Source organism: Elephas maximus, chromosome 23 (assembly GCF_024166365.1).
Source record: "Elephas maximus indicus isolate mEleMax1 chromosome 23, mEleMax1 primary haplotype, whole genome shotgun sequence".
NCBI lineage: Eukaryota > Metazoa > Chordata > Mammalia > Proboscidea > Elephantidae > Elephas > Elephas maximus.
Genome location: NC_064841.1, coordinates 28022027 through 28047696, shown reverse-complemented (window position 1 = coordinate 28047696; position 25670 = coordinate 28022027). Strand labels below are relative to the sequence as shown.

Below are 25670 nucleotides of genomic sequence, written 5' to 3'. Positions count from 1 at the left end.
TTTCCATTGAACTTGTATTCCTACAGTGGTTTCTAGCTGTGGCTCTTGGAGAAAATGCACCTGTTCTTAGCATATGCATTCGCTTCTTCAACCAGCAACGTATTACCATTTTGGCAAAACAGTAAATACGGTAAAATGGTAATATATTTTGTGGCCAAGGAGAGAACGAAAGAGAAGTTTCATTGTGGTCTTAATTTACTTTCTTAGCTGTCGGCTCTCAGAATATTTCTTTTGCCATGAACACTTCCCTAACGGGTCGCTGTAGGCATCTGAAAGGAGAGCTGCAGATGCGTACGTCGTACAGCCGTCCAAGCCAGCCATGCCAGTGATGCTCTTAAAACATAGCGTGCAGCAGAAGCGCAATGAAAGTTAATGAGTCCATGCTGGGTAATTGTCAGATTAAAGTGTTGGGTAGTTTTTGACCACTAAACTATTGCTCTCACTTTTTCCTCAACTATAAAATAAAAGAATGGAACTTGAGATGATTTCTGAGTTTCTTCCCATATCTCCTTCCCTTTTCACTTTGAAGCAATGAAACTTTGTAGATCATTTGTGAACTAAATCCTTCACTGAAAAGATGTCCCTTATAAACGATTGGGGCACATCGTCTCTTTGTCTTTGTATTTTAGCTTGGCTTTTGACAGGTAAGAAAATAGGAAGATACTAACGTCACTTAAGAGTGGCCATTTAATGTCCAAATTAGAGATTCAGTAGCACATTTCATGAGAAACGGAGTTGAACCCACAGTTCTTGTTAAGAGACATTAAAATAGGTCTTATGCCTGAACACCTACTCCCAAAATAAATTTTATTTGGCAAATTCTTATCCCCTTGAGGTTCAAAACAGGAAGTTCTGGGAGTCTCTGAAACATCCTGGAGGTGACCTTACTCCTCTGCCAAGTTATCTTGACTTCCCATAGAAAAAAGCAAAAGACTAAAAGGAGAGAGAGCGATTTCTAGATACGGGAATATTGCATTATGCTGCAGTGCGTTGGAGTAGCAGTTACTGTTCAGGAGACCACTACCTAGAATGGTACCTGGAGGGCTTAGGGGAGTCACAGGTGCCACCTCATATCTCTCATCCCCTTTCTCCCACCCCATACTGTTTCAAGGACTTAGGGTAGTGACTGCCAAGTAGAAAATAAAGAGAATTCCTGTTTGGCTGAAGCAGCAAAGATTTTCATGGCCATCAAAGTGAGAACTCACCTCTAGGCAGGGTAAAAGTCACTGCGTGGGGCACTTTAAACATCTGTAGTGTTAAATCCAACGCTCTGGCAAAAGCAAAGCCCCAAAGAAAACAGGGTGTTTTGAGGTAAGTTGAACTATTTCAACATATGCTCATTGAGGTAGCCAAATTATGATGTGGGTGGCTTAAAGATTTCATATGTATGAGATATTAGGGGAGGAGAGCAGAATGGCATCTAATGTAAAGAAAGTGACAAGTTGGGGAGCCTTACAAGGACTCCAATCTTGTAGCCCCACATCGAAGAGCCTTAGGATGACGGAAGCTAGTGATTAGAAAAAGCACCTGGGTCTCTCTGCAAGTGAGTGCCACTTTCTGTTCTGACTTATTTTTCTGAAGTTTGGGCCTATTTTATATAAACGGGAGGAATCCCAAAGGACATCTTCCTTAACCCCTAGCCTCAAGGTAAGTCAACCTAGAATTCATCCAGATCACCTGGATTTGCTATATGGAAAGTTGTGGGGTTTTTCCCCCGACATTTGTTTCCCGTGTATTCAAGCTTTTGACTCACAAGTGTCCCAGTCCAAACTCACCAGTTACATATTTATGTAGCAGCATCAAAGCAGTGCTTTATATCCATAGGAATAAGTTTATCCCTAATAATTAGATTATGGTCATTCAGTCAGCAACTTTTTCTAGAATTTCTGTGATGTACTAGACCTTGTGAGCTACATGGTCTATCTATAAGGATCTTGTCTTGCTGAGGATACAGACTGACATGAAACAGTAAGCAGACAGTACATGACATTTTATTTAGTTTCAACCAAAAGACAATTAGATTCATTTGGTCTTAGAGTGATTAAGTCTGTTATTCTTAACAGATCTCGCACCAGAAAATCTGAATGTCTTTGGTTCCTATGTATGCAAGACAAAGATATACCCAAAGTAAGCATTTTCATAATGCTGGGTTAACCTAATACAGGAATCGGAAAAACAAGATTAGCTGTTGTGTTTTAAGATTGTAACATGGCACTGACAATTTTGAAGATGCATTGTCTGTGTTATTGAACTGAAACATTATGCTGCCCTAACAGAATTTGAGCTGATGCTAATTCTCGTCCTGGCCCTGACGGGTCCATGTTCCCTGATAATTGTATATAGCGCTGAGGCAGGAGGAACTGAAATTCCAGGAATGCAGTTATGGTTAATCTGTTGTTGAGTTCAGTCAGACAGCCAGTGTTTTGTAAAGCAAGGCTCCAGGATAATTGGGGTTGAGGAAAGGGATATAATAGAGTGGACAATTACCACTTGCTCTCCGTTAATTCAGCCCTTCTTCCCGTGACACTTTTCTCTTCAGCCAGCCAACACGGAGGAGCTTTGTAATGTTTATAGTATGACCACCTGTTCGCTGTAGGAGAGGAATAACAGAAAATGATCTGTATAGAGAAACTCTGAAAGAATAGACACCAGGACTCTACTAGAAGTGGTTGGTGTCAAATTGGCAGAAGTTGTATTTTATATATGTGTGTGTGTGTGTGTGTGTGTGTGTGTGTACACACAACAATTGAAAAACTGGCTAGAATATATGGACACGAGGGAAGAAGTGAACTCAGTGTATACCTACTATAGAGATATGTTGCTGAATTAAATGAAATAGATTCAAGGCAACTAGTTCAGGGCCAGGGCCACAAGAGACCCTCAGTACTAGTTTCCTTCGCTTCTCTGGAGTAGTCCCTATTTCACAGGCTCAGCCTTGTTGGATGAATGGCATTTTTATATTCAACCACGAGAAAGCAGCTGTGGTTCTTGATGGGGGTATCAAATCTTATTGTAGTCTCAGATCTGTTACTGAATTTCTAGTTGACTAGCGGCTCATCCCTTACCTTAGTTATCTAGTACTGCTATGACAGAAATTCCCCAAGTAGTGGCTTTAACGAACAGGGATTTATTTTCTCACAGTTTTAGGAGGCTGAAAGCCTGAATCCAGGGTGACAGTTGTAGGGAAAGGCTTTCTCTGTCTCTCAGGTCTAGGGGAACGTCCTTGTCTCTTTTCAGCTTCTGTTTCTGGGCTTCTTCACAGTCTTCTGGTGGCCTGGCATCTGTCTTCCCCCTGTGTGCTTCCTTCTCTCAGTGCTTAATCTACTCTTTTTATCTCTCAGAAGTGATTGGTTTAAGACACTGCACTAATATGGTCTCATTAACATAACAAAGAAAACCCTATTCCTAAATGGGATATTCACAAGTACAGGAATTAGGATTTACAGTGCATATTTTTGGGAGGGACGTGATTCAATTCATAACGTCCCTTAACTTCTTTTTGCCTTAGTTTCTCCCTGTGCAGAATGGAGCTAAGCATGCCCATTTCTAACCGATTGATGGAAAAAATGGTTACAAAAGCATTTTTATTTCTAACTGAGTTTTCAGGCTGAAGTGTCTAGGCATAGGCAAGAGGTGAAGGGCAGTAAATGAACTATTTGAGATCTTAATTGAGACTAGAGACAGAATACAGACTACAATTTTTACTTCCCAGTTATATGTTAAAAAAAAAAAAAAGAATGGAATTGGATAGCACTTTCCTCACCGTTATTTCTAAGTCACAGAGGGTTGAGGCCAAGGACACCAAAGCCGAAGCAGGCAAACAGCAGAAATTCAGAAAGCTCTATGAAGAGTCTCCTAGAATATGAGATTTACTGCGTGTATTTGAAAGGAAGGTAGAAGGGTGGGACCTTCTGAGCTTCTCAGATGGTCTTCTGAGATTCTAGTCATCCTTTCTTTGAGTATAAACTTCTTCAATATATCAATGTTTAACCTTTCAGCTAAATAATAGATAGGCTCATAAAATAAGGAATATCAACCATGAGTGCTGTGCATCTTTAAAAAATTATCTATATGAGACCAAATAGTCAACAGTTACTTTAAAGCAAAGATCAAAGAGTAAGGGGACAGGAAAACTAGATGACTGGAAATGGAACATCTAGAATGGAATCGAGAATATTGACACATTGTGAAAAATGTAACCAGTGTCCCTGAATAATTTGTGTAGTAATTGTTAAATGGGAACCTAATTTACTGTGTAAACATTCACCAAAAACTTTAAAAAAGTTATATATATGTATATATATAATATACGTATGTATATTTCTCAATGTCTACAGTGCAGTTTAATTGAAAATAGGAATTTTATTATTCTGTGTGGAGAGTTTCTACCTATCAATAGCTGTAGTGACATTTTCTTAGGAAAAGAGCATAAAACTTCAAACTATGAGCCGAAAGTGTTGCAGCTTGATCGGTCACAAGCTAGAAGATCCATACACAGCTGGAGATAGCAGGGGTAGGAACTAAACCCCTTTTTATTTTCATTAGTCTTTTGTAAATAGCTCTTAACACTTCTCATGCTTAATCTACAAGCAAGGACCTGTCACCAACATCAAAATCAGCTTAGGAAATACACCTTCCCTGCTTCAGGTATCCCCACATGATGCCATTTGCTGCTACGTACAAGTGACAGGGCTGTATTCTTTGTAGAGTGAGAGCATGTCCTATACATTCCTGTTTGAACATTCTCCATTCCCAGCACCAGTTCAGTAATGTGTAGGGGATTGCACACACATACAATCGATGGAGCCCAAGGAAATTAAGGGGGAAAATTTTCAAAAGCAGTGGTCTGTCATTGTTAATGAATATGGCCATACTGAGCTTATTAACAGCTGTTGATTTGTGATATTGTGAAATGTGTTTTGAAAGATGCCATTTGCAGGCCTTTAGTAAGCTACAGGCCATTTTAGGTCAGCAGGCTAGATCATTTTAGGAGTTAATATTAATGGGCTGCTATCAGCCTGTAAGGAGGAGCCCTCGTGGCACAGTGGTTAAAAGCACTGGGCTGCTAACTGAAAGGTCAATAATTCAGACCCACCAGCTGCTCCAAGGGAGAAAGATGTGGCAGTCTGCTTCTGTAAAGATTACAGCCTTGAAAACCCTATGGGGGCAGTTCTGTCCTGTCTATGAGTTGGATTCAACTCAACAGCAGTAGATTTTTGATTGTCAGCCTGTAATGGACCTAGGAATTATAAAATAGCAACAAGGTAGTAAACACAAAAGCTTAAGCAATATCTTATTTTCTACCTGAACAAGTTAGGAAACCCTGGTGGCATAGTGGTTAAGAGTTATGGCTCCTAACCAAAAGGTCGACAGTTCTACTCTGTCCCATAGGGTCGCTATGAGTTGGAGTTGACCGGGCAGCAGGGGGGGGGTTGATTTTTGGCTTTTTGAATAAGTTATAAGCCATTCGGTGCACTCTAGGATGTTACTTTTGCTACAAAACCATCTTAAGGAAACAGACTTTAAAGTGAAATTCTTTATATGCCATCATTTCCCTCTGAAATGGTTTAAAATAAAGGACCACTAAAGATATAACATGCCGGAACTCTTCCTTCAACTGCACTTCAGTGCAAGAAAGTCATTTTTCACAATGTTAAAGCCTAAAATGCCAAGATTAAAAGTATAGCCTTTCCCTAGAATTTCTTGAAAGTACCAAGAATCTGTTGTTTGCCTTCCTAGTGTATATTTAATAAGGAATTACAGAACTTGCCTAGTTCTTTCACTTGGGTCTCATAAAAATTCCTGTCAGATAAGCAGGGCAGTTATTATTTTCCGAAATGTCTGAAAAATGAGCCTCGGAAAGTTACCTGTCTTGTTCAAGTTCATAGTGAAGCTAGCTGACTTCTGCATTACAGCCAAGGTCTTTATACTTCTTTGTGCTCTTTGGCTCCCCTATGGAGCACTCCGACAGGCGAGCAGAATAAGCAAAATCATTCCATATTCACAGATACGAGAGGAGAAAGTTCTTTTACATCACTGATAAATCATCAACATCAAGACCCGTGCTTGTTACCACTGAAGTGGCTGGTTTTAAGAAGACATTGCAGTCAAAGCTGTAGCAAGTTGGGGCAGAGCCATAAATTCATTTAGACTGTAAACTTTTAACGGCCCACCCAAACTTCTGCCCTGTTTATGCTTCCCTTTCCCAAGTACAGGACAGTGTTTCTCCCCATTTTTCCTTTCCCTTTGTAAAAACACCCAAATTTCCATGTAACGAACACCATTGATGTAGGGCGGGCTACTGCCAGCTTCATCTGCCTTCAGCAACAGTCCACGGCCCAAGTTCACCAGGTAAGGGATGCTGGTCACACGCACAGCTTGTCTCTCCGTCTCAGGAAGGCCTCGGGGAGGTGTAAGTGATCCTGGGGGCATCCCACAGGCTTCTCCAGTGTTGAAAAAGGATAAATCCTTCATTGACCTTGGTGCTCTGTTACTGATAACAGTATCATTTGCTCTAATGGCTAATATTTGTTGACCACTTACAAGTGCTAAGCGTTGTATAATGGATGCTTCTTGCTTTATCTCATTTAACTCTCCCAATCCTGTGGGATAGGTAATATTACTGTACCTCTTTTTTGACGGCACTGGGTTTTGGGTTGGGTTTTAAAGAGGAGGAAACAGCTTTCCTGGCTATAAAGCTCAAGATTACCTGGCTCAAGAGGCTGACCGCAGAGCTTTTGTTATCATGCACCATGCTGTACCCATAGTACCAGCACAGCAGGTCACAAGCCAGTGGTCAGCACAGCAGTGGAGCCCCACAGGTGCTCCCACACCTGTCCCCTTACAGTTGCTCTCAGTCCCTCTGGGTCATGAGACCAATATGATTGTCTGTTTAGACTGAGGGAAAAGGCTTGTTGGACTAGTTAGAACTTCCTGAACTCACAGTGCTGGTGGTAGGCAGTGGAGCTGCCTGACTTGTGATATCATGCACACCCCACCCCTTTCCTACTAGCTCCACAGTGTCATCGTTACAAGATCTACAGGTGCAAATTCTGGCCTCGGGAAGGCACATGCCCACAGGCAGCAGGGGCAGTGGGTGGCATAGAAGACCCCTCCCAGGCATTGCCAGTGTGGAACCAGGGCTCCTGGGGTGCCTTTAAGGAGCCCATGATCCCATTGGTGATGGCCTATGACTGTGTAGGCCTTAGCCTGAACTGATAGAAAAATTGCTCAGCAACAATATTGAGCACGTACTACATTCCAGGAACTGCCATCTGCTGTACATATATTATTTCATTCTTGTTCCTGTCAGTGCAGGAGCATTCATGTAGTGAAAATAACAGCAGACATTTCATTCTTTCTGCTTGGCCACCAAATTAGATTGGTAACTGGTTTTGGAAGAGCTAAACGTCTGGCACAGGCCGTAACAGGTACAGCAGAACAGCACAGATTCAAAGGGACCTATTCCTACTGGAGCATAAGCCAGGATAGCCGCAGTTACCTGGAGAGAGGCCTGCATGGTGGGAACTGAGAGCCATCGTGGTTCTCAGGGTACCTCACCCTGACTCAGATCCCTAGAGACAATGTCCTAGATGTTGGCATATTGGGGTATTTTTGGTACAGAGTTAGAAGCCACTAATAATTGCTACCTATTCAACTCTTGGAAACCCTGGTGACGTAGTGGTTAAGTACTATGGCTGCTAACCAAAGGGTCAGCAGTTCGAATCCGCCAGGTGCTCCTTGGAAACTATGGGGCAGTTCTTCCCTGTCCTACAGGGTCGTTATGAGTCGGAATCAACTGGATGGCAACAGGTTTGGTTTTAGGTCTTTTCTATTCAACTCTTAGTATACATTAGGCTCAGTACTGAGCTTTTTACCCATGTTATCTCATTTGACTCTTAAAACAACCTCTGAGGTAGATATTTCAGATATGGGAGTAGCTGACACCTAGCAGAGGTGAGTGATTTGGCAGTAAGGGGCAGAGCAGAGACTAGAGTCCAGGTCCTCCTGAGTCTGAGTTCCTGCGCTCCACACCTCCCACCAACAGTGTGAAAGTACAGGGAGTGAAGCCTGGTCTGTTACCACCAGGCAGCACAGACCAGGGAAATGGCCCAAGGCAGAGCTGGAGTGACTCCCCACATAGTGTGTGTCTTGCTTCCCAGACCATGCCCACCCTCCAAAATCACCATATTAGGATCTTAGGGTTTTCCATTGGTTATACATGTGCTCCAGCTGCTCCAGGTCCTCCCCATTCCCTGCTGCTTTCTTTCCATTCCATCAGGAGAATAGCCTTCTCCCTTCCCCCAGGGCATGGGGCAATGCACACTGAAGTTGTAAGGATCAGGGCCCTCAAGGCAACAGGACCTCTTCTGTGTGACCCTGACACCATGTCCCAGGGCCTATGGTGCATAAATATGGGGGATCCACGCACTGACCCTGGTCCTCTAAATATAAGAGGTGGGTCGGGAAAGCTGGGTGAATGCTGTCCTGTGCTTCAATGCAAAGTTTGCTGTAAGCTCAGAATCCTTGGTGGTGTTTAAAATGTGGTAGCTGCATCAGATAAGCGTTGTGTCTTGGAGTGTTTAGTACGCTTAATTCTATCACAAAAGGCCTCTGGCTTACTCATTAGTGAATTTTAAAATTAAGATGGCCTTAAAAAAAAAAGATGTAGGAGAGAAAAAAATTAAGTTGATCTTTGTAAAACATGTATTTGATAAATATTTTTAATCTCTCTCAGAGCAGTTCTAGCCAGGGGAGGTATTGACCTACAGGAGCCTCCTGGAGAGGCCATCATGCAACTGGCCATAAATTGTTGGTTCTGATAAAGAAGATTATTTCTTCTGTTTCTTGAAATGATGGAAAATAGTTATAGCATCACGGTGAAAGAAACTATATTCTTTTTGCATTGGCTTATGTGCTTTTATTATGTTTTGATTGGTCTTTTTGTCACTGGAAGAACAGAGAGAAGCAGAAGTTACTGTTAGAGTGTAGTTTTATGCTTCAGCCTCCCAGAAGGAAATTTAGGATTTAGATGTTTATTTGAGGCCTACTCTGTATCAGGGGTTGGGTCTCTATACGAGTCACCGAATTTAATTCCCACCCCAGGGCTCTGAGGGAGGCCTCCTTGCCAAGCATCACAGTGTGAGAGAGGGTGAACAGCCTCGCTGAGGAAGCCCCACACGTGGTACCTCACAGTGCCAGGGCCTGGTCTCAGGGTTGGCTCTCACCACACGGCCAGCTTTCCACCCAGAAAAGAAAAGGAAAAAAACTACGTATTAGCCAAGGGTGACGTAGATAGTGTCTCAGAAGGTAGAATGGAGCTCTCTTAAAATCTTGTTCTCAGCATTATAAAGTAATTATAACTAGCACTTCATGAGCGATCGTTACATGCCAGGACTGTTCAAAGCACTTTCCTTTTATTAACCCATTTAAACTTCACAACAGCTCGCTGAGATGGGCACAAAGATGTTAAATAACTTGCTGGTGTTTCGTGGTCTGCAGAGCCAGTTCAGGTCTCAGAACCTGCATTTATTGAGATTCTATCAAGTCCCCAGTTCTTTAGGAGGTGTTGAAGAAACGTATGACCAATGTTTGCCCTTAAAGTTTCCACGATTAAAACCCTTGAAACAAGACTTGAAGTGCCGAATTGACTGTTACCAGACAGAAGAGCATTTCATTTTTTCCAGAAACCTAAAATTGAGGGGTAAGATCTTATAAAGAATTTTATTCTCTGATATATAAACAGACTTATATATAAAGCTTAACTGGGGTCCATATGCTTATGCATTTAATGCATTTCTTTGTTGAAAAGAGTAAAATGACATGAAATGGAAATGACAGTGATAAACTGGTTTCATGCTGTAAAAGGGATTAATACTGAATCTTTCTCATCTCCCATAATCTTATTTTTGCAGTTCTCTTTCTGTTCTTACCTCTTTTATTTCCTTAAGAATAAAAGGCATGGAAAACCTTTAAAGTGAGAAATCAAAAAAAAAAAAAACCAAACCCAGTGCCATCGAGTCGATTCCGACTCATAGTGACCCTATAAGTGAGAAACGTATGAACTGTTAACAATACGCAGACTCGCTGTCTCTGTCTTTATGTTTCCCTTTGGCCCTTGGTCACATGTCAAAGTGAGATGATTAGGGAAAGTCCTTGGAAGGCACTGTGTACAACTGTCTTGCCTCATTGCTCAGCCCCTTCTGATCTTGGACCTGTGTGTCCCCTTTAGGACTCAGACCCCAAGAGGACGAGTAGACCTATTTCTTTAGGCAGGCGTTTGGTGGGAGATTGACACTGTTGATGTTTGGCCATCTTGAGATGTTTTATCCACAACTCAGGATTTCTGACGTCTTCCTCTCCCTACCCCCAGACCTGCCTGACCACTGAAAATGCCTAGAGCCCATGAGCCCACTCAGGACAGAGCCTTCTCCCCTCCACCTACTGAGGGCTCAGTATCTGGTTAAGTACCTGACATAGGAATTAGTTACCATCTATTTGGGCCATTCCTTTACACATTTTAAGAACAAAATAAGGGAGCTCTACCACCCCTGCCCCCCCCCCTCCCGGAAGTTCTTCACATGCCCTTTTTGGGGAGAAGGAGATCAGATAAAACAGTGAGGGCTTTCATCCGAGCAGGAAGCAAATCACGATTTATTATTGCCAGATATTATTGGCAATTGGGCTAAACTAAAGGACGCTCAGACATAAGCTTGTTCTAGAAAAGGCTGGAGGGGAGAAGAGCTACTCTTTCCCTCCCCTTATCAGCTCCCTTCTGCTGGACCATCAGGCAGTGAGTTCCCAACTTCCATTCCAAGGGGCATTCCAGCTACCAGGTGACCCAACAGCAGCTTCACACATGGCAAAGGTAATGAGACTGAACATCTGAAATTCTGTGTGTAAATACTGCCTTCAGAACCTTCAGTCACTCTAGCTTTTTTCTAAAAGCAAATGCAGGCTTTCTTTTATTTCTCATTAACACTATTCAGAGACACGAACAAACGCTCCAATGGCAAAATTGTCAAGTTCTCTTGTGACTAACAGCTTTTTCCACAGTGCTTTTTATAAACAGGATTGCCATTTGAAAAGATGAACAAAACACTGTGGTATGAGAGCAAACAAGTTGAAGGAACAAAATGACTAGTCCAGATACAGCAAATTTTGATGTATTTGAGAACTGATATGCATGCTATCTGCTAAATTTAGATTACACTTCAAGTTAGGATACTGAATCAGCTTCAGTAAATTTCTTTGTGACTGTGACTGTTGCTGGGCACAAATATATACTCAACTTCTTTTCAAAAGGAGGTCCTCTGCTTAGCGGGTGGCATGCCACAGAAGCAGCACTGTTCCTAGTAGTCCTCTCCAAGCTCCTTGAGAAACTGTGCTTTATTGCAAGTTTCTATTGAAGATGTAACGCTTTTACTTCTTAAACTATGACTTCCATTCTGCAGGATAATTAAGGGCAGTTATTCCTGTTAGAAATTCTAGCCCAGTTGAGGCTGAGTTAATAAATAGCTGTTTGCCGCTGACATTAGCAAGGGTATCTTCATTAAGGTGGTCATGTGTCAAGAGCACTAAGTAGGTTGCCATGGAATTTGTGGGCTTCAGCCTGGAGTCTGGCTTTCCCTGAAATTAAAAATGTTCAGCCTCCTGTAAAAAGTGTTTCCTTACACAGAAAAGCGGAAGGATCATTAAGTAGATGAAATGACTGGGCTGAGGAACTTGATTGTAAAGGCTGGTGAACGCACGCATATTTTAAATAAGTACAGCCGTGCGTCATCGAACGTCCGTGATACTTTCTGTGAAATAGGATGTTAGGTGATTTGGAGTTGCGCAAACACCATATTATGTGCAGGCAGTCCCCGAATTATGAACGTCCAACTTACTATGTGCAACCCATCGTTATGAATCAGCCCCTATAAAGCCTATCGTATTAGAAATCTGAGGTACCTACAATGGTTTGTAATAAGAAATGGCTGCCACTTTGCAATGCTCATCAAAACATTCTTATTACTGTATTGTGTTAAAGATGTTTTAGTGTATCTGGAAGTATTTCTTTTAATGTTTTTTACGTACTCTAACATTATATGCCTGGCAGCGTGGTCACTTTGTATACAAGAGACACGAGATACACGTGTTGCATGCAGGAAGCTATTGCGTCTGCTACATCCAATAAGTCCTGTTACATCTGCCATGTCCCGTTCTCTAATCGGGATTCCTGAACTTATGGAACCACGGATGTACATGCGGTTGGACGTTGCCCGAACGGACGTTATGTGGCACATGACTGTATTGACAAGCTTTGTAAGAGAAGTTGTTTCAAGATTTACAGGAAGAGATTTGTTTCACTTTACTCACTCTTCCCCCAGAAATAGCTACTAAGAAAGCACTAAACTTGTTTTGAGGATTGATTAGTATCAAAGGACGATAAAGATATGGTTCAGGGGCAGGACCAGGAAGGGGGCCAGGTGAACTGACAAAGGAAAAGGGACTGTAGCAGGTCTTATATGTGCGCGCACACACATTTCCAGGGGGTCAGTTCCCTAGCACTTGGTAAAGCTGCTGCTCTCCTTCAGAGAGCCCTGCCCACGTGGACCAACCATCTCACTAGGCTTAATCATCTTTGAATCCATAGGCCTAACACATAGCAGATATTCGATAAATGTTTGCTAAATGAATGTGTAAATTTTGCTTACCGCTTAGGCCAAACTAGCCTACGAGTCAGACATTCTGAATGTGACTCCATCAGTGACCGACTTGCAGTTAACTGAGGACAATGGATTGTCCTCAGATGTTATGACAGAGCCCTGGAAACTGGGAGAATTGGTTGGCCTGTGTAGGAATAAGGCAGCATGGTTGGCTTAACTAATCTAGTGTTTCTCAAAGTATCCCTGAACCAGGAGGATTCAGATCCTGAATCTAGTCAAGATCCTAGATAACTTATGGGAAGTTATTTTTATTTCTAAAATTTTACAGTTAAGTATAAGTAATCCAGTTTCATTGTGAAAATGTTAATTTTTCAAGACCCTAGGAGAAAACACCTGAAATATAAGGCCTATTTTTTATCTTGATGCTTTCTATCGTACATCACATGGAAATATTATTAAGCGGAGAAATGCAAAATAGTCCTGGGTCAGATGGGAGGAAGAGCAGAAGCTGCCAGTCTAAACTGTCCAGCCCATCTGTACTGTCACTTTCATTAACCAGATGGTTGATTCTGAGCACCTTATTTTTTTCTTTTCTAACACATTCTCTTAAAGATCCATAATTGATAGAACAAAATTCTAACTCAAAAAAAGACCAGACTTACTGGCCTAACAGAGACTGGAGAAACCCTGAGAGTATGGCCCCCTGACACCCTTTTAACTCCGTAATGAAGTCACTCCTGAGGTTCACCCTTCATCTGAAGATTAGACAGGCCCATAAAACAAAATGAGACTAAAAGGGCACACCAGCTCAGGGGCAAGGACGAGAAGGCAGGAGGGCACAGGAAAGCTGGCAATAGGGAACCCCAGGTTGAGAAGGGAGAGTGTTGTCATGCGGTGGGGTTGTTAACCATTGTCATGAAACAGTATGTGTACTAACTGTTTAGTGAGAAGCTAGTTCTGTAAACCATCATCTAAAGTACAATAAAAATTTTTAAAGAGATCCGTAATTGATAGATGTTTTCTTATGAGTTTAGGATAGGGCTTTAATCTCTTGAAAAGATTGATAAGGGTTAAAATTAAAAGAATTTTCTGTTAAGCCTCAATTATTTACAAAATTTGGGTAAAGAGAACATTTTATTTCTCAAGTGCCTAATTGGCATTGACTTCATTGCCTGATAGACAGAAGCAGGGGGTATGTGAACACTGTCAGGTCACACAGATATAGATATATAGATATAGAGAAAAATTTGAAAATACTGATTTTTATTAGTAAATGAAAACATGAACAACTGGTGTTTCTAGAATCTAGACTGCAATGAAAAGAATCTCATCCCAAGCTTTAAACATGCTTAAATTTGTGGTTTTCATCTATGTAAACATGCACTAGACACTGTAACTTAGCCATAACCTAGCAACTGGTTGATTAGTCCCACTGAATGAAAAATGTTTGCCAAGTTGACCTAATCTGCTCCACAAGTGTGCCTCATAATTAATTTCTTGTCATTATTAAAAGTGCAGATGGCTAATGGATTCTGCTCCTTCCTTTAGGTTTATTTCAATCTACAGAGGACCCAGCCACACCTACAAGGTCCAGAGGCTGACGGAGTTCACATGCTACTCCTTCCGAATCCAGGCAGCAAGTGATGCTGGTGAAGGGCCCTTCTCGGAAACCTACACCTTCAGCACAACCAAAAGTGTCCCCCCGGCCATCAAAGGTGGGTAGACAGGGTGTCTGTCATACATTCCTTTGACAGTGAGGGAATTGTCGAAGCTCATTTCTGACCTTAAATATACTCATATATAGTCTTCTAATATTTATAATATCAGCAAGAGAAATCAAAAGAACATTTTAAAAAGAAGGTTCAAAATGGGTTGTCTGGGGAAATGAGAGGCCTTAAAGGATTTTTCTTAGATATATATAAAGGGTTATTACAAATAAGTTAATAACCAGGTATTCTTGTCCCCATAGGAGATAGATGGACAAAGTAACAGACCTCAATGACAGAGCTTTGGTTTTGAAATAAAGGTGAATTCCTGGGGCTAAGCAGTAACAACATTTTACCAGGGAAGTTTTCAGAATCTTTTTTCCCAAAAATATTTGGGTGGAGCGGAGGCTGTCATGCATCTTCAGATGACTTTGATGCCTAGAAATTGGGGATCGACTTGAGCAACCCCTGGCCTATGACTGCAGCTGTGGAGAGATGCCTTTGGAAAGCTGCAGCAGCAGCAGTGGCCTGGTCTTATCTCTCTGAGCATATGCTTTGAGGCTTGTGCGTAACTGGTTTTACTACTCTGCCTCATACATGGGCTCAGGTAGTGCAGAAAGCACTAGACCCCAACCTTCTCCCATATCTTTCTGAGGAAGTGAACAAAAACCACTCTGCCAAACCACTCTCTCCACACTCCACCAGATCTACTGAGCCCCTTTCCCCCATGTTCTTCCACGGAGTTAGCTCTGTGTATAGCAGACTCACAAGGCAGGGCCTTCAGCAGGGGCTTTTGAAGCATGCTTGGCACATCCCACCCAGCTTTAGGCCTGGGTCCCAGCCCCCTCGCGGACTCCTGAGGCTATGCTCCTGTTCCCTCCAGATCTCATGGTTCTCGTGTAGGTTCCTGCTGCGTGTCTCTCGGTGAGCTGGCAGCACTAGTCATTTCATCCATCTACTGCTCAAAGTAACCCTGTAGGTAACAGACAAGCAGCCCACCTGAACCAGGTTTTACAAGGGTGAAAAGAGTTCCTGTGTTATTTGGGTGGCTAATGGGGCGAGCACACCTGTAGAAAAGGTCCTAAATGCGTTTGGCCCCAGGAGCACAGCCATTTGACTTGCTGCTTCCACATGGAGGAGCTAAGTTAGCTACCCCTAGGGCAGCAGAGTCAATTAAATGAGAGTGGGAGGAGCCTCCAGGACCTGGTTCAGGTCTGGCTTGGATTCTGTGACGGTTTCCTATAGCTTCTACCAGGGCTAGTTTATGATAAATTCCTTCTTCCGTGCACCTCAGCTCCAGTTGCATTTTTAACAAGCTCCCAGGTAGTATTGATGTTGCTAGCCCATGGACCATAATTTCAGTAACAAGACAATATAGATCACATGATAAACTCATGCAAGAGGAATATAATTGGAATATAGCCAGTGCTTGGCACTTGCTTCTGTATGTGACTAAGAAACTAGTATGAATGTGTACATGCAAGGCCTTACTGGGTCACTGTGGCAGTAGGTGTCCTAGTCCTTGGATAGAGCTTCGAGTTTCTGCTATATCAGAACAGTTCCTGAACATGCCATGGTTGCTTGGTTTGTTGGTAACAAGAAAGGTTCACTACATTTACCAGTTAGCAAACTTCAAGGGTCTTTCTGGTATAGAGAAGCCTTAACTTTGTCTTTCAAAGTGGTTTTTGGTGCGGATTCATTTTATGGTAACTAGAACACTCTTTGTTTTGATAGTACTTCCATTTCAAGCTTCTTTTATTTCAGAAGGACAGAGTCTTTACACTACCACATGACCTGGTCTTCTTCCTCACAGTCTTACATTCAGGAAATTATTGTCCTTAGTTAGAGTCCTGTTTAGTCTGACAAGGTTCCTTATTTAGTTTTTCCATAAATTGTTTGGATTTTTAGCCAAATAATTCCAACAGACTGATTTTTTTTTTTTTTTTTAAAGAAAAACTGTTATTTTTCTGAAACAGTATCCTACAGAGAATTACAAGTTGAAACAACTATCCCTACAGAATTGCTTTTATGTCATTAGGAATTCAAATAAACTAAAACATGCAACTATAAGGGGGAAAATGCAGAACAGAATATCAAATTCTCTTAGACTCTAGACTTTCCAGAGCCGTGGAGGGTGGATGAACCCCTGTAACTATTGCCTTGAGATAATCTTTAAACCTTAAACCAAAAATATCCCCTGAAGTCACCTTAAAACCTAACAATAGTTTAGCTTACCTAGTAAAAGAGGTCTGTACTGAGCATTATGGAGCCCTGGTGGCACAGTAGATTAGAGCTACAGCTGCTAACCAAGAGGTGGGCAGTTCAAATCCACCAGTCACTACTTGGAAACTCTGTGGGGCAGTTCTGCTCTGTCATATGGGGTTGCCATGATCGGAGTTGACTCGACGGCAATTGGTTTTGTTTTTTGGGTTTTTGACCATTATGCTCTTTTAAGAACTATCTATATGGGATCAAACTGACATAGCTGCTCAAAAGATTAGAAGGAACCTTGGGGGTAGTTTATGTTAATGAAGGAGAAACAATTCAGAAAAGGAGGGTGAGAATGGTTGCATAGCTCGAAGTATGTAAGCAGTGTCATTGGATTATACATGTAGAAACTGTTGAATCGGCTTATGTTTTGCTGTGTATGTTCTCAACAACAACAAAGTAAATAAAATTTAGAAAAAAAACTTATGAGAATTAAAGGGAATAATGTAGAAGCACATATTGGAGTGTCTGATACATTCTCAATAGGTACTCAGGGATGGTGAAGCTTCATCTTGCTTACTTTGGCCACAAAATTAGGAAAGAGCAATCCCTAGAAAAGGATATTATGTTTGGTAAAGTAGAGTGTCAGCAAAAATGAGGAAACCTCGCAGTGGAACAAATTAACATAATAGCCACAACAGTGAGCTTAGACATATCGAAGATCACGGAGATGGCACAAGACCTGGCAATGTTTCGTTCTATTGTGCATAAGGTCGCCATGAGTTGGAGCTGACTCAACTGCAGCTAATAACAAGAAGCACAAGAAATGTAAAGTAAAACAATGGTAGAAAATATCCTTCTGTCAGGGTTAAATCTTGAACATTGATTATTCTTACCTCTCACATTGGAATAATGACATGACTTTATAATTTTGAATAATTTAAAATAAACTTTGCCTTGAAGAAATGTACCACAACGATAAAGGAAAAGGATAGTTTGTATTTTCCCACAGGTGAGAGAAATATCTTTATCATACCCGTTTGCCTCAAGGTAATTTGTGACACTTATGGCTGGAAATTTATGGCTAACCAGCTCAAATAAGTTGTCCAGACACAAAATACTCCCAGTAGTGTTCTCTGCCAAATGTATTTTTTTGTTATAAATGAAAATGCTGCCTAAGCTTTGGAATAGTACTATTACATTAAGAGAAGTATAGTACTCTAACAACAACTAAAAAATGCAACTGTGACCAGGGGACCAAGATGGCTGACTAGGTAGAAGCTACCTCGGATCCCTCTTGCAACAAAGACTCGGAAAAACAAGTGAATCAATCACATACATGACAATCTACGAACCCTGACCATCAAACACAGATCTAAAGAGTTGACCTGAGTGACAGAGACTGAGAATGAACAACCACGGGGAAGCAACGACTGCTTTCAGAGCCTGGAGCCAGCGTCCCAGTCAGAAAACCTTGGCGCCGGGCTTTGGACTGGGCACAGGGGAGCTGAGCACGGCATCCTGAGACGGCGTAAACACAGGTCGCAGCCCTAGCCCCCAGAAGTGACCTGGGGGGAAGCCCAGCCAGTGCACACAGGCAGCACAGCGACGCGGCTGACAGGAGAAGTCACCAGGAGGCAGCGACTGATTTTGGAGCCTGGAGTCTGGCGTCCCAGCCAGGGAACCTTGGCACTGGGCTTTGGACTGGGAGCAGAGGAACTGACCATGGCTTCTGAGACAGCACAAGCACAGGACACGGGCCTGACCCTCAGGGGCAATCTCGACCCAGCCAACGCACACAGGCTACACACCCCTCGGAAATCTCGGATAAAACAGTCATCACCAAACAAGATAAGTAACTTTGTCTATATTCCGGGGTGCTACTCTCTCCTATTTATCTGATCCCTCCCCTCCCCCAGGCGGCTTCATTAACATTGGAATTTCCTGAGCCAGAGAGTGAAGTGCTCTGCGGTTTTTCTTTCCTTTTTGGTCTTTTCGTAACCCATTCTCCTGGCCTGAGAGAAGCAGCTACAAAAAACCCAGGGACCAAAAATCCTTCCCTAATTGAACTAAAAATACACAACCAGCTCCAGCCAAGCATATGAGATCCACAGTCTTGGGCTTTCATCCCTACAGGGAACTAGGTGGCTATTATAATGCAAAGGCAATTCTGATAGGGATCTGACTGTAATTGTTTTAGCTGATTACTAGAAAGACAAGTTTCCCAGGTCTGATACCTGCGTATTCAACAGAGCCCTCACTGACCCACAAGGGGGAACTGAGGGCTGAAGTTCCCCCCAAACCACCTAGCCTCCTGCCTTAGGGGTCTAAGGATGGTGACACCTACCAGTCTGTAGAGGTACTTGCATTGGGTGCCTAAGGTACAGCTGCAGAGCACACTCAACCAAAGTGCTTTAGGAATAGAGACACACCTACCTCACTGGCATTTGGGGGAAGCCTGTCACCATCCTACCCCCCCGGAGTGTGACCCCCTGCTGCTACTAGAATCTGGTGCACACAGCTATCACCACTACTCCTCTAGGTGGATAGGTGACAGTCTGCACCACACACTTGATGACCCAAAATCAGATTCTATTCAAGGATCGTGAACGGACTCTTAGGCTTATATATCTGGTAACAGACCAAACCAGCTGGTAATAGGACATAAGTGATTCAAGGGCTACAACAATCAAGACAGCGCAATCTAGTAGCCCATCTACGTATATGGAAAGGAAACAAAACAAAATAAGACTCAGTGAGCAAATATAAAATAAATCACTACAATATCTTAATGATGGCTCGGAGACAGCAATCGATATCAAACCACATAAAGAAGCAGACCATGACTGCTTCTACAACTCCCCAAACTAAAGAATCAAAATCTTTCCCAAATGAAGATACAATCCTGGAATTGCCAGATGCAGAATATAAAAAACTAATTTACAGAATGCTTCAGGACATCAGGGATGACCTCAGAAATGAAATAAGGCAATCTACAGAAAAAGCCAAGGAACACACTGATAAAGCAGTTGAAGAAATCAAGAAGATTATTCAAGAACATAGTGGAAAAATTAATAAGCTGCAAGAATCCATAGAGAGACAGCATTCAGAAATCCAAAAGATTAACAGTAAAATTACAGAATTAGACAACTCAATAGGAAGTCAGAGGAGCAGACTCGAGCAATTGGAATGCACAGTGGGGGACCTGGAAGAAAAGGGAGTTGACACCAATATAGCTGGAAAAAAAAATCAGATAAAAGAATTTAAAAAATGAAGAAACCCTGAGAATCATGTGGGACTCTATCAAGAAGAGTAACTTGCGTGTGATTGGGGTCCCAGAACAGGGAGGGATAACAGAAAATACAGAGAGAATAGTTGAAGATCTGTTGGCAGAAAACTTCCCTGACATCATGAAAGACGAAAGGATATCTATCCAAGATGCTCATCGAACCTCATTTAAGACTGATCCAAAAAGAAAATCGCCAAGACATATTATCACCAAACTTGCCAAAACCAAAGATAAAGAGAAAATTTTAAAAGCAGCCAGGTATAAAAGAAAGGTCTCCTACAAAGGAGAATCAATAAGAATAAGTTCAGCAGAAGCCATGCAGTCAAGAAGGCAATGGGATGACATATATAGAGCACTGAAGGAGAAAAACTGCCAGCCAAGGATCATATATCCAGCAAAACTCTCTCTCAAATATGAAGGTGAAATTAAAACATTTCCAAATAAACACAAGCTTGGGGAATTTGCAAAAATCAAACCAAAGCTACAAGAAGCACTAAAGGAAATTGTTTGGTCAGAAAATCAATAATATCAGATACCAGCACAACACAAGGTCACAGAACAGAACATCCTGATACCAACTCAAAGAAGGAAATCACAAAAACAAATTAAGATTAATTTTAAAAAGAAAAAAATGCTCAAAACAGGGAATCATTGAAGTTAATATGTAAAAGATCACAATATTCAAAAAGAGGGACTAAATACAGGAGGCATAGAACTGCCATATGGAGAGGGAAACAAGGCGATATATGACAATACAAGTTAGATGTTTGCTTAGAAAACTAGGGGTAGATAATAAGGTAACCACAAAGAGGTATAACAACTCCATAACTCAAAATAAAAACCAAGAAAAACATAACGATTCAGCAAACATAAATTCAACTACTATGAAAATGAGGAACACACAATTTACACTGAAAAACGTCTCAGCACAAAAAAGTGGAAAAATGAAATTGTCAACAACACACACAAAAAGGCATCAAAATGACAGCACTAAACACATACTTACCTATAATTACACTGAATATAAATGGACTAAATGCACCAATAAAGAGACAGAGAGTCTCAGACAGAATAAAGAAACACGATCCGTCTATATGCTGCCTACAAGAGACACACCTTAGACTTAGAGACACAAACAAACTAAAACTCAAAGGATAGAAAAAAATATATGAAGCAAACAACAAGCGAAAAAGAGCAGGAGTAGCAATATTACTCTCTGACAAAATAGACTTTAAAGTTAAATCCACCACAAAGGATAAAGAAGAACACTACATAATGATTAAAGGGACAATAGACCAGGAAGATATAACCATATTAAATATTTATGCACCCAATGACAGGACTGCAAGATACATAAAACAAACTTTAACAGAACTGAAAAGTGAGATAGATACCTCCACAATTATAGTAGGAGACTTCAACACACCACTTTCGGAGAAGGACAGGACATCCAGTAAGAAGCTCAATAGAGACATGGAAGGCCTAATTGCTACAGTCAACCAACTTGACCTCATAGACTTACGCAGAACACTCCAAACAACCGCTGCAAAGTATACTTTTTTTTCTAGCGTACATGGAACATTCTCTAGAATAGACCACATATTAGGTCATAAAACAAACCTTTGCAGAATCCAAAACATCGGAATATTACAAAGCATCTTCTCAGACCACAAGGCCATAAAAGTGGAAATCAATAACAGAAAAATTAGGGAAAAGAAATCCAATACTTGGAAGCTGAACAATACCCTGCTGACAAAAGACTGGGTTATAGAAGACATTAAGGAAGGAATAAAGAAATTTAGAGAATGCAACGAGAATGAAAACACTTCCTATCAACCTCTGGGACACAGCAAAAGCTGTGCTCAGAGGCCAATTTATATCGATAAATGCACACATACAAAAAGAAGAAAGAGCCAAAATCAGAGAACTGTCCCTACAACTTGAACAAATAGAAAGGGAGCAACAAAAGAATCCATCAGGCACCAGAAGAAAACAAATAATAAAAATTAGAGCTGAACTAAATGAATTAGAGTACAGAAAAACAATGGAAAGAATTAACAAAGCCAAAAGCTGATTCTTTGAAAAAATTAACAAAATTGATAAACCGTTGGCCAGACTGACTAAAGAAATACAGGAAAGGAAACAAATAACCCGGATAAGAAACGAGATGGGCCACATCACAACAGACCCAACTGAAATTAAAAGAATCATATCAGATTATTAGGAAAAATTGTACTCTAACCAATTTGCAAACCTAGAAGAAATGGATGAATACCTAGAAAAACACTACCTACCTAAACTAACACAATCAGAAGTAGAACAACTAAATAGACCCATAACAAAAAAAGAGATTGAAAAGTTAATCAAAACACTCCCAACAAAAGAAAGCCCTGGCCCGAATGGCTTCACTGCAGAGTTCTACCAAACTTTCAGAGAAGAGTTAACACCACTACTACTAAAGGTATTTCAAAGCATAGAAAATGATGGAATGCTACCCAACGCATTCTATGAAGCCACCATATCCCTGATACCAAAACCAGGTAAAGACACCACAAAAAAAGGAAATTACAGACCTATATCCCTCATGAACATAGATGCAAAAATCCTCAACAAAATTCTAGCCAATAGAACTCAACAACATATCAAAAAAATAATCCACCACAACCAAGTGGGATTTATACCAGGTATGCAAGGCTGGTTTAATATTAGAAAAACCATTAATGTAATCCACTATATAAATAAAAGACAAAAACCACGTGATCTTATCAATAGATGCAGAAAAGGTATTTGACAAAGTCCAACACCCATTCATGATAAAAACTCTCAGCAAAATAGGAAATGAAGGAAAATTCCTCAACATAATAAAGGGCATCTATACAAACCAACAGCCAACATCACCCTAACTGGAGAGAGCCTGAAAGCATTTCCCTTGAGAAAGGGAATCAGACAAGGATGCCCTTTATCACCGCTTTTATTCAACATTGTGCTAGAGGTCCTAGCCAGAGCAATTAGGCCAGAAAAAGAAATAAAGGGCATCCGGATTGGCAAGGAGGAAGTAAAATTATCTCTATTTGCAGATGACATGATCGTATACACAGAAAACCCTAAGGAATCCTCCAGAAAACTACTGAAACTAATAGAAGTTTGTCAGAGTTTCAGGTTATAAGATAAACATACAAAAATCACTTGGATTCCTCTACATCAACAAAAAGAACATCGAAGAGGAAATCACCAAATCAATACCATTCACAGTAGCCCCCAAGAAGATAAAATACTTAGGAATAAATCTTACCGAAGATGTAAAAGATGTATACAAAGAAAACTACAAAGTACTAGTGCGAGAAACTAAAAAGGACCTACTTAAGTGGAAAAACATACCTTGCTCATGGATAGGAAGACTTAACATAGTAAAAATGTCTATTCTACCAAAAGCCATCTATACATACAATGCACTTCCGATCCAAATTCCAATGACATTTTTTAATGTGATGGAGAAACAAATCACCAACTTCATATGGAAGGGAAAGAAGCCTTGGATAAGTAAAGCATTACCGAAAAAGAAGAAGAAAGTGGGAGGCCTCACTCTATCTGATTTTAGAACCTATTATACAGCCACAGTAGTCAAAACAGCCTGGTACTGGTACAACAACAGGCACATAGACCAATGGAACGGAATTGAGAACCCAGATATAAATCCATCTACATATGAGCATCTGACATTTGACAAAGGCCCAGTGTCAGTTAATTGGGGAAAAGATAGTCTTTTTAACAAATGGTGCTGGCATTACTGGATATCCACTTGCAAAAAAATGAAACAGGACCCATACCTCACACCATGCACAAAAACTAACTCCAAGTGGATCAAAGACCTAAACATAAAGACTAAAACGACAAAGATCGTGGAAGAAAAAATAGGGACAACCTTAGGAGCCCTAATACAAGGCATAAACAGAATACAAAACATTACCAAAAATGACGAAGAGAAACCAGATAACTGGGAGCTCCTAAGAATCAAACACCTATGCTCATCTAAAGACTTCACCAAAAGAGTAAAAAGACCACCTCCAGATTGGGAAAAAATTTTCAGCTATGACATCTCTGACCAGCGCCTGATCTCTAAAATCTATATGATTCTGTTAAAATTAACCACAAAAAGACAAACAACCCAAGGCTTAAGGCGACTTCTAAGTCAATTGGCAAAATAATTTTATTATGAAAACATTCTGCATCCCACTTTCAAATGTGGCGTCTGGGGCCTTAAATGTTAACAAGCAGCCACCTAAGATGCATCAATTGGTCTCAACCCACCTGGATCAAAGGAGAATGAAGAACACCAAGGTCACACGATAACTATGAGCCCAAGAGACAGAAAGGGCCACATGAACCAGAGACGTACATCATCCTGAGACCAGAGGAACTAGATGGTGCCTGGCCGTAACCGGTGACTGCCCTGACAGGGAGCACAACCGAGAACCCCTGAGGGAGCAGGAGAACAGTGGGATGCAGACCCCAAATTCTCATAAAAAGACCAGACTTAATGGTCTGACTGAGACTAGAGGAATCCTGGCAGTCATGGTCCCCAAACCTTCTGTTGGCCCAGGACAGGAACCATTCCCGAAGACAACTCATCAGACATGGAAGGGTCTGGACAATGGGTAGGAGAGAGTTGCTGATGAAGAGTGAGCTACTTGTATCAGGTGGACACTTGAGACTGTGTTGGCATCTCCTGTCTGGAAGAGAGATAGGAGGGTAGAGAGGGTTAGAAACTAGCAAAATTGTCACGAAAGGAGAGACTGGAAGGGCTGACTCATTAGGGGGAGAGTAAGTGGGAGTATGGAGTAAGGTGTATATAAGCTTATATGTGACAGACTGACTTGATTTGTAAACGTTCACTTAAAGCTCAATAAAAATTATTATTTAAAAAAAAAAAAAAGACAACCCAATCAAAAAGTGGGCAAAAGATATGAACACGCACTTCACTAAAGAAGATGTTCAGGCAGCAGCTAACAGATACATGAGAAAATGCTCGTGATCATTAGCCATTAGAGAAATGCAAATTAAAACTACAATGAGATTCCATCTCACTCCAACAGAAAGAAAAAAAGGCTGGCATTAATCCAAAAAACACAAAATAATAAGTGTTGGAGAGGCTGCGGAGAGATTGGAACTCTTATACACTGCTGGTGGGAATGTAAGATGGTACAACCACTTTGGAAATCTATCTGGCATTTTGTTAAAAAGTCAGAAATAGAACTACCATAAAAAAAAATTTTTTTTTTTTAACCCAGAAATCCCACTCATCGGAATATACCCTAGAGAAATAAGAGCCTTTACACGAACAGATATATGCACACCCATGTTTATTGCAGCTCTGTTTACAATAGCAAAAATTTGGAAGCAACCAAGGTGTCCATCAACGGATGAATGGTTAAATAAATTATGGTATATTCTCACAATGGAATACTACGCATCGATAAAGAACAGTGACAAATCTGTGAAACATTTCATAACATGGAGGAACCTGGAAGGCATTATGCTGAGTGAAATTAGTCAGAGGCAAAAGGACAAATATTGTATAAGACCACTATTATAAGATCTTGAGAAATAGTAAACCTGAGAAGAACACATAATTTTGTGGTTACGAGGGGGGGGGAGGGAGGAAGGGTGGGAGAGGGTTATTTACTGATTAGTTAGTAGTTAAGAACTACTTTAGGTGAAGGGAAGGACAATACTCAAACACGGAATGCCAGCTCAACTGGACTGGACCAAAAGCAAAGAAGTTTCCGGGATAAACTGTATGCTTCAAAGGTCAGCGGA

At 41.1% G+C, this 25670-nt stretch overlaps 1 protein-coding gene across 4 annotated transcripts in view; it reads left to right on the top strand.

Annotated features, from left to right (window-relative positions):
* Positions 1-25670, top strand: part of FNDC3B (fibronectin type III domain containing 3B) — a 391440-nt gene that overhangs the window by 344634 nt on the left and 21136 nt on the right. For all 4 annotated transcript variants that reach the window (XM_049867193.1, XM_049867190.1, XM_049867192.1 and 1 more), the window contains one exon: positions 14199-14365. In XM_049867193.1, the coding sequence (XP_049723150.1) occupies positions 14199-14365 (167 nt within the window). The remainder of the gene's footprint in view (positions 1-14198; positions 14366-25670) is intronic.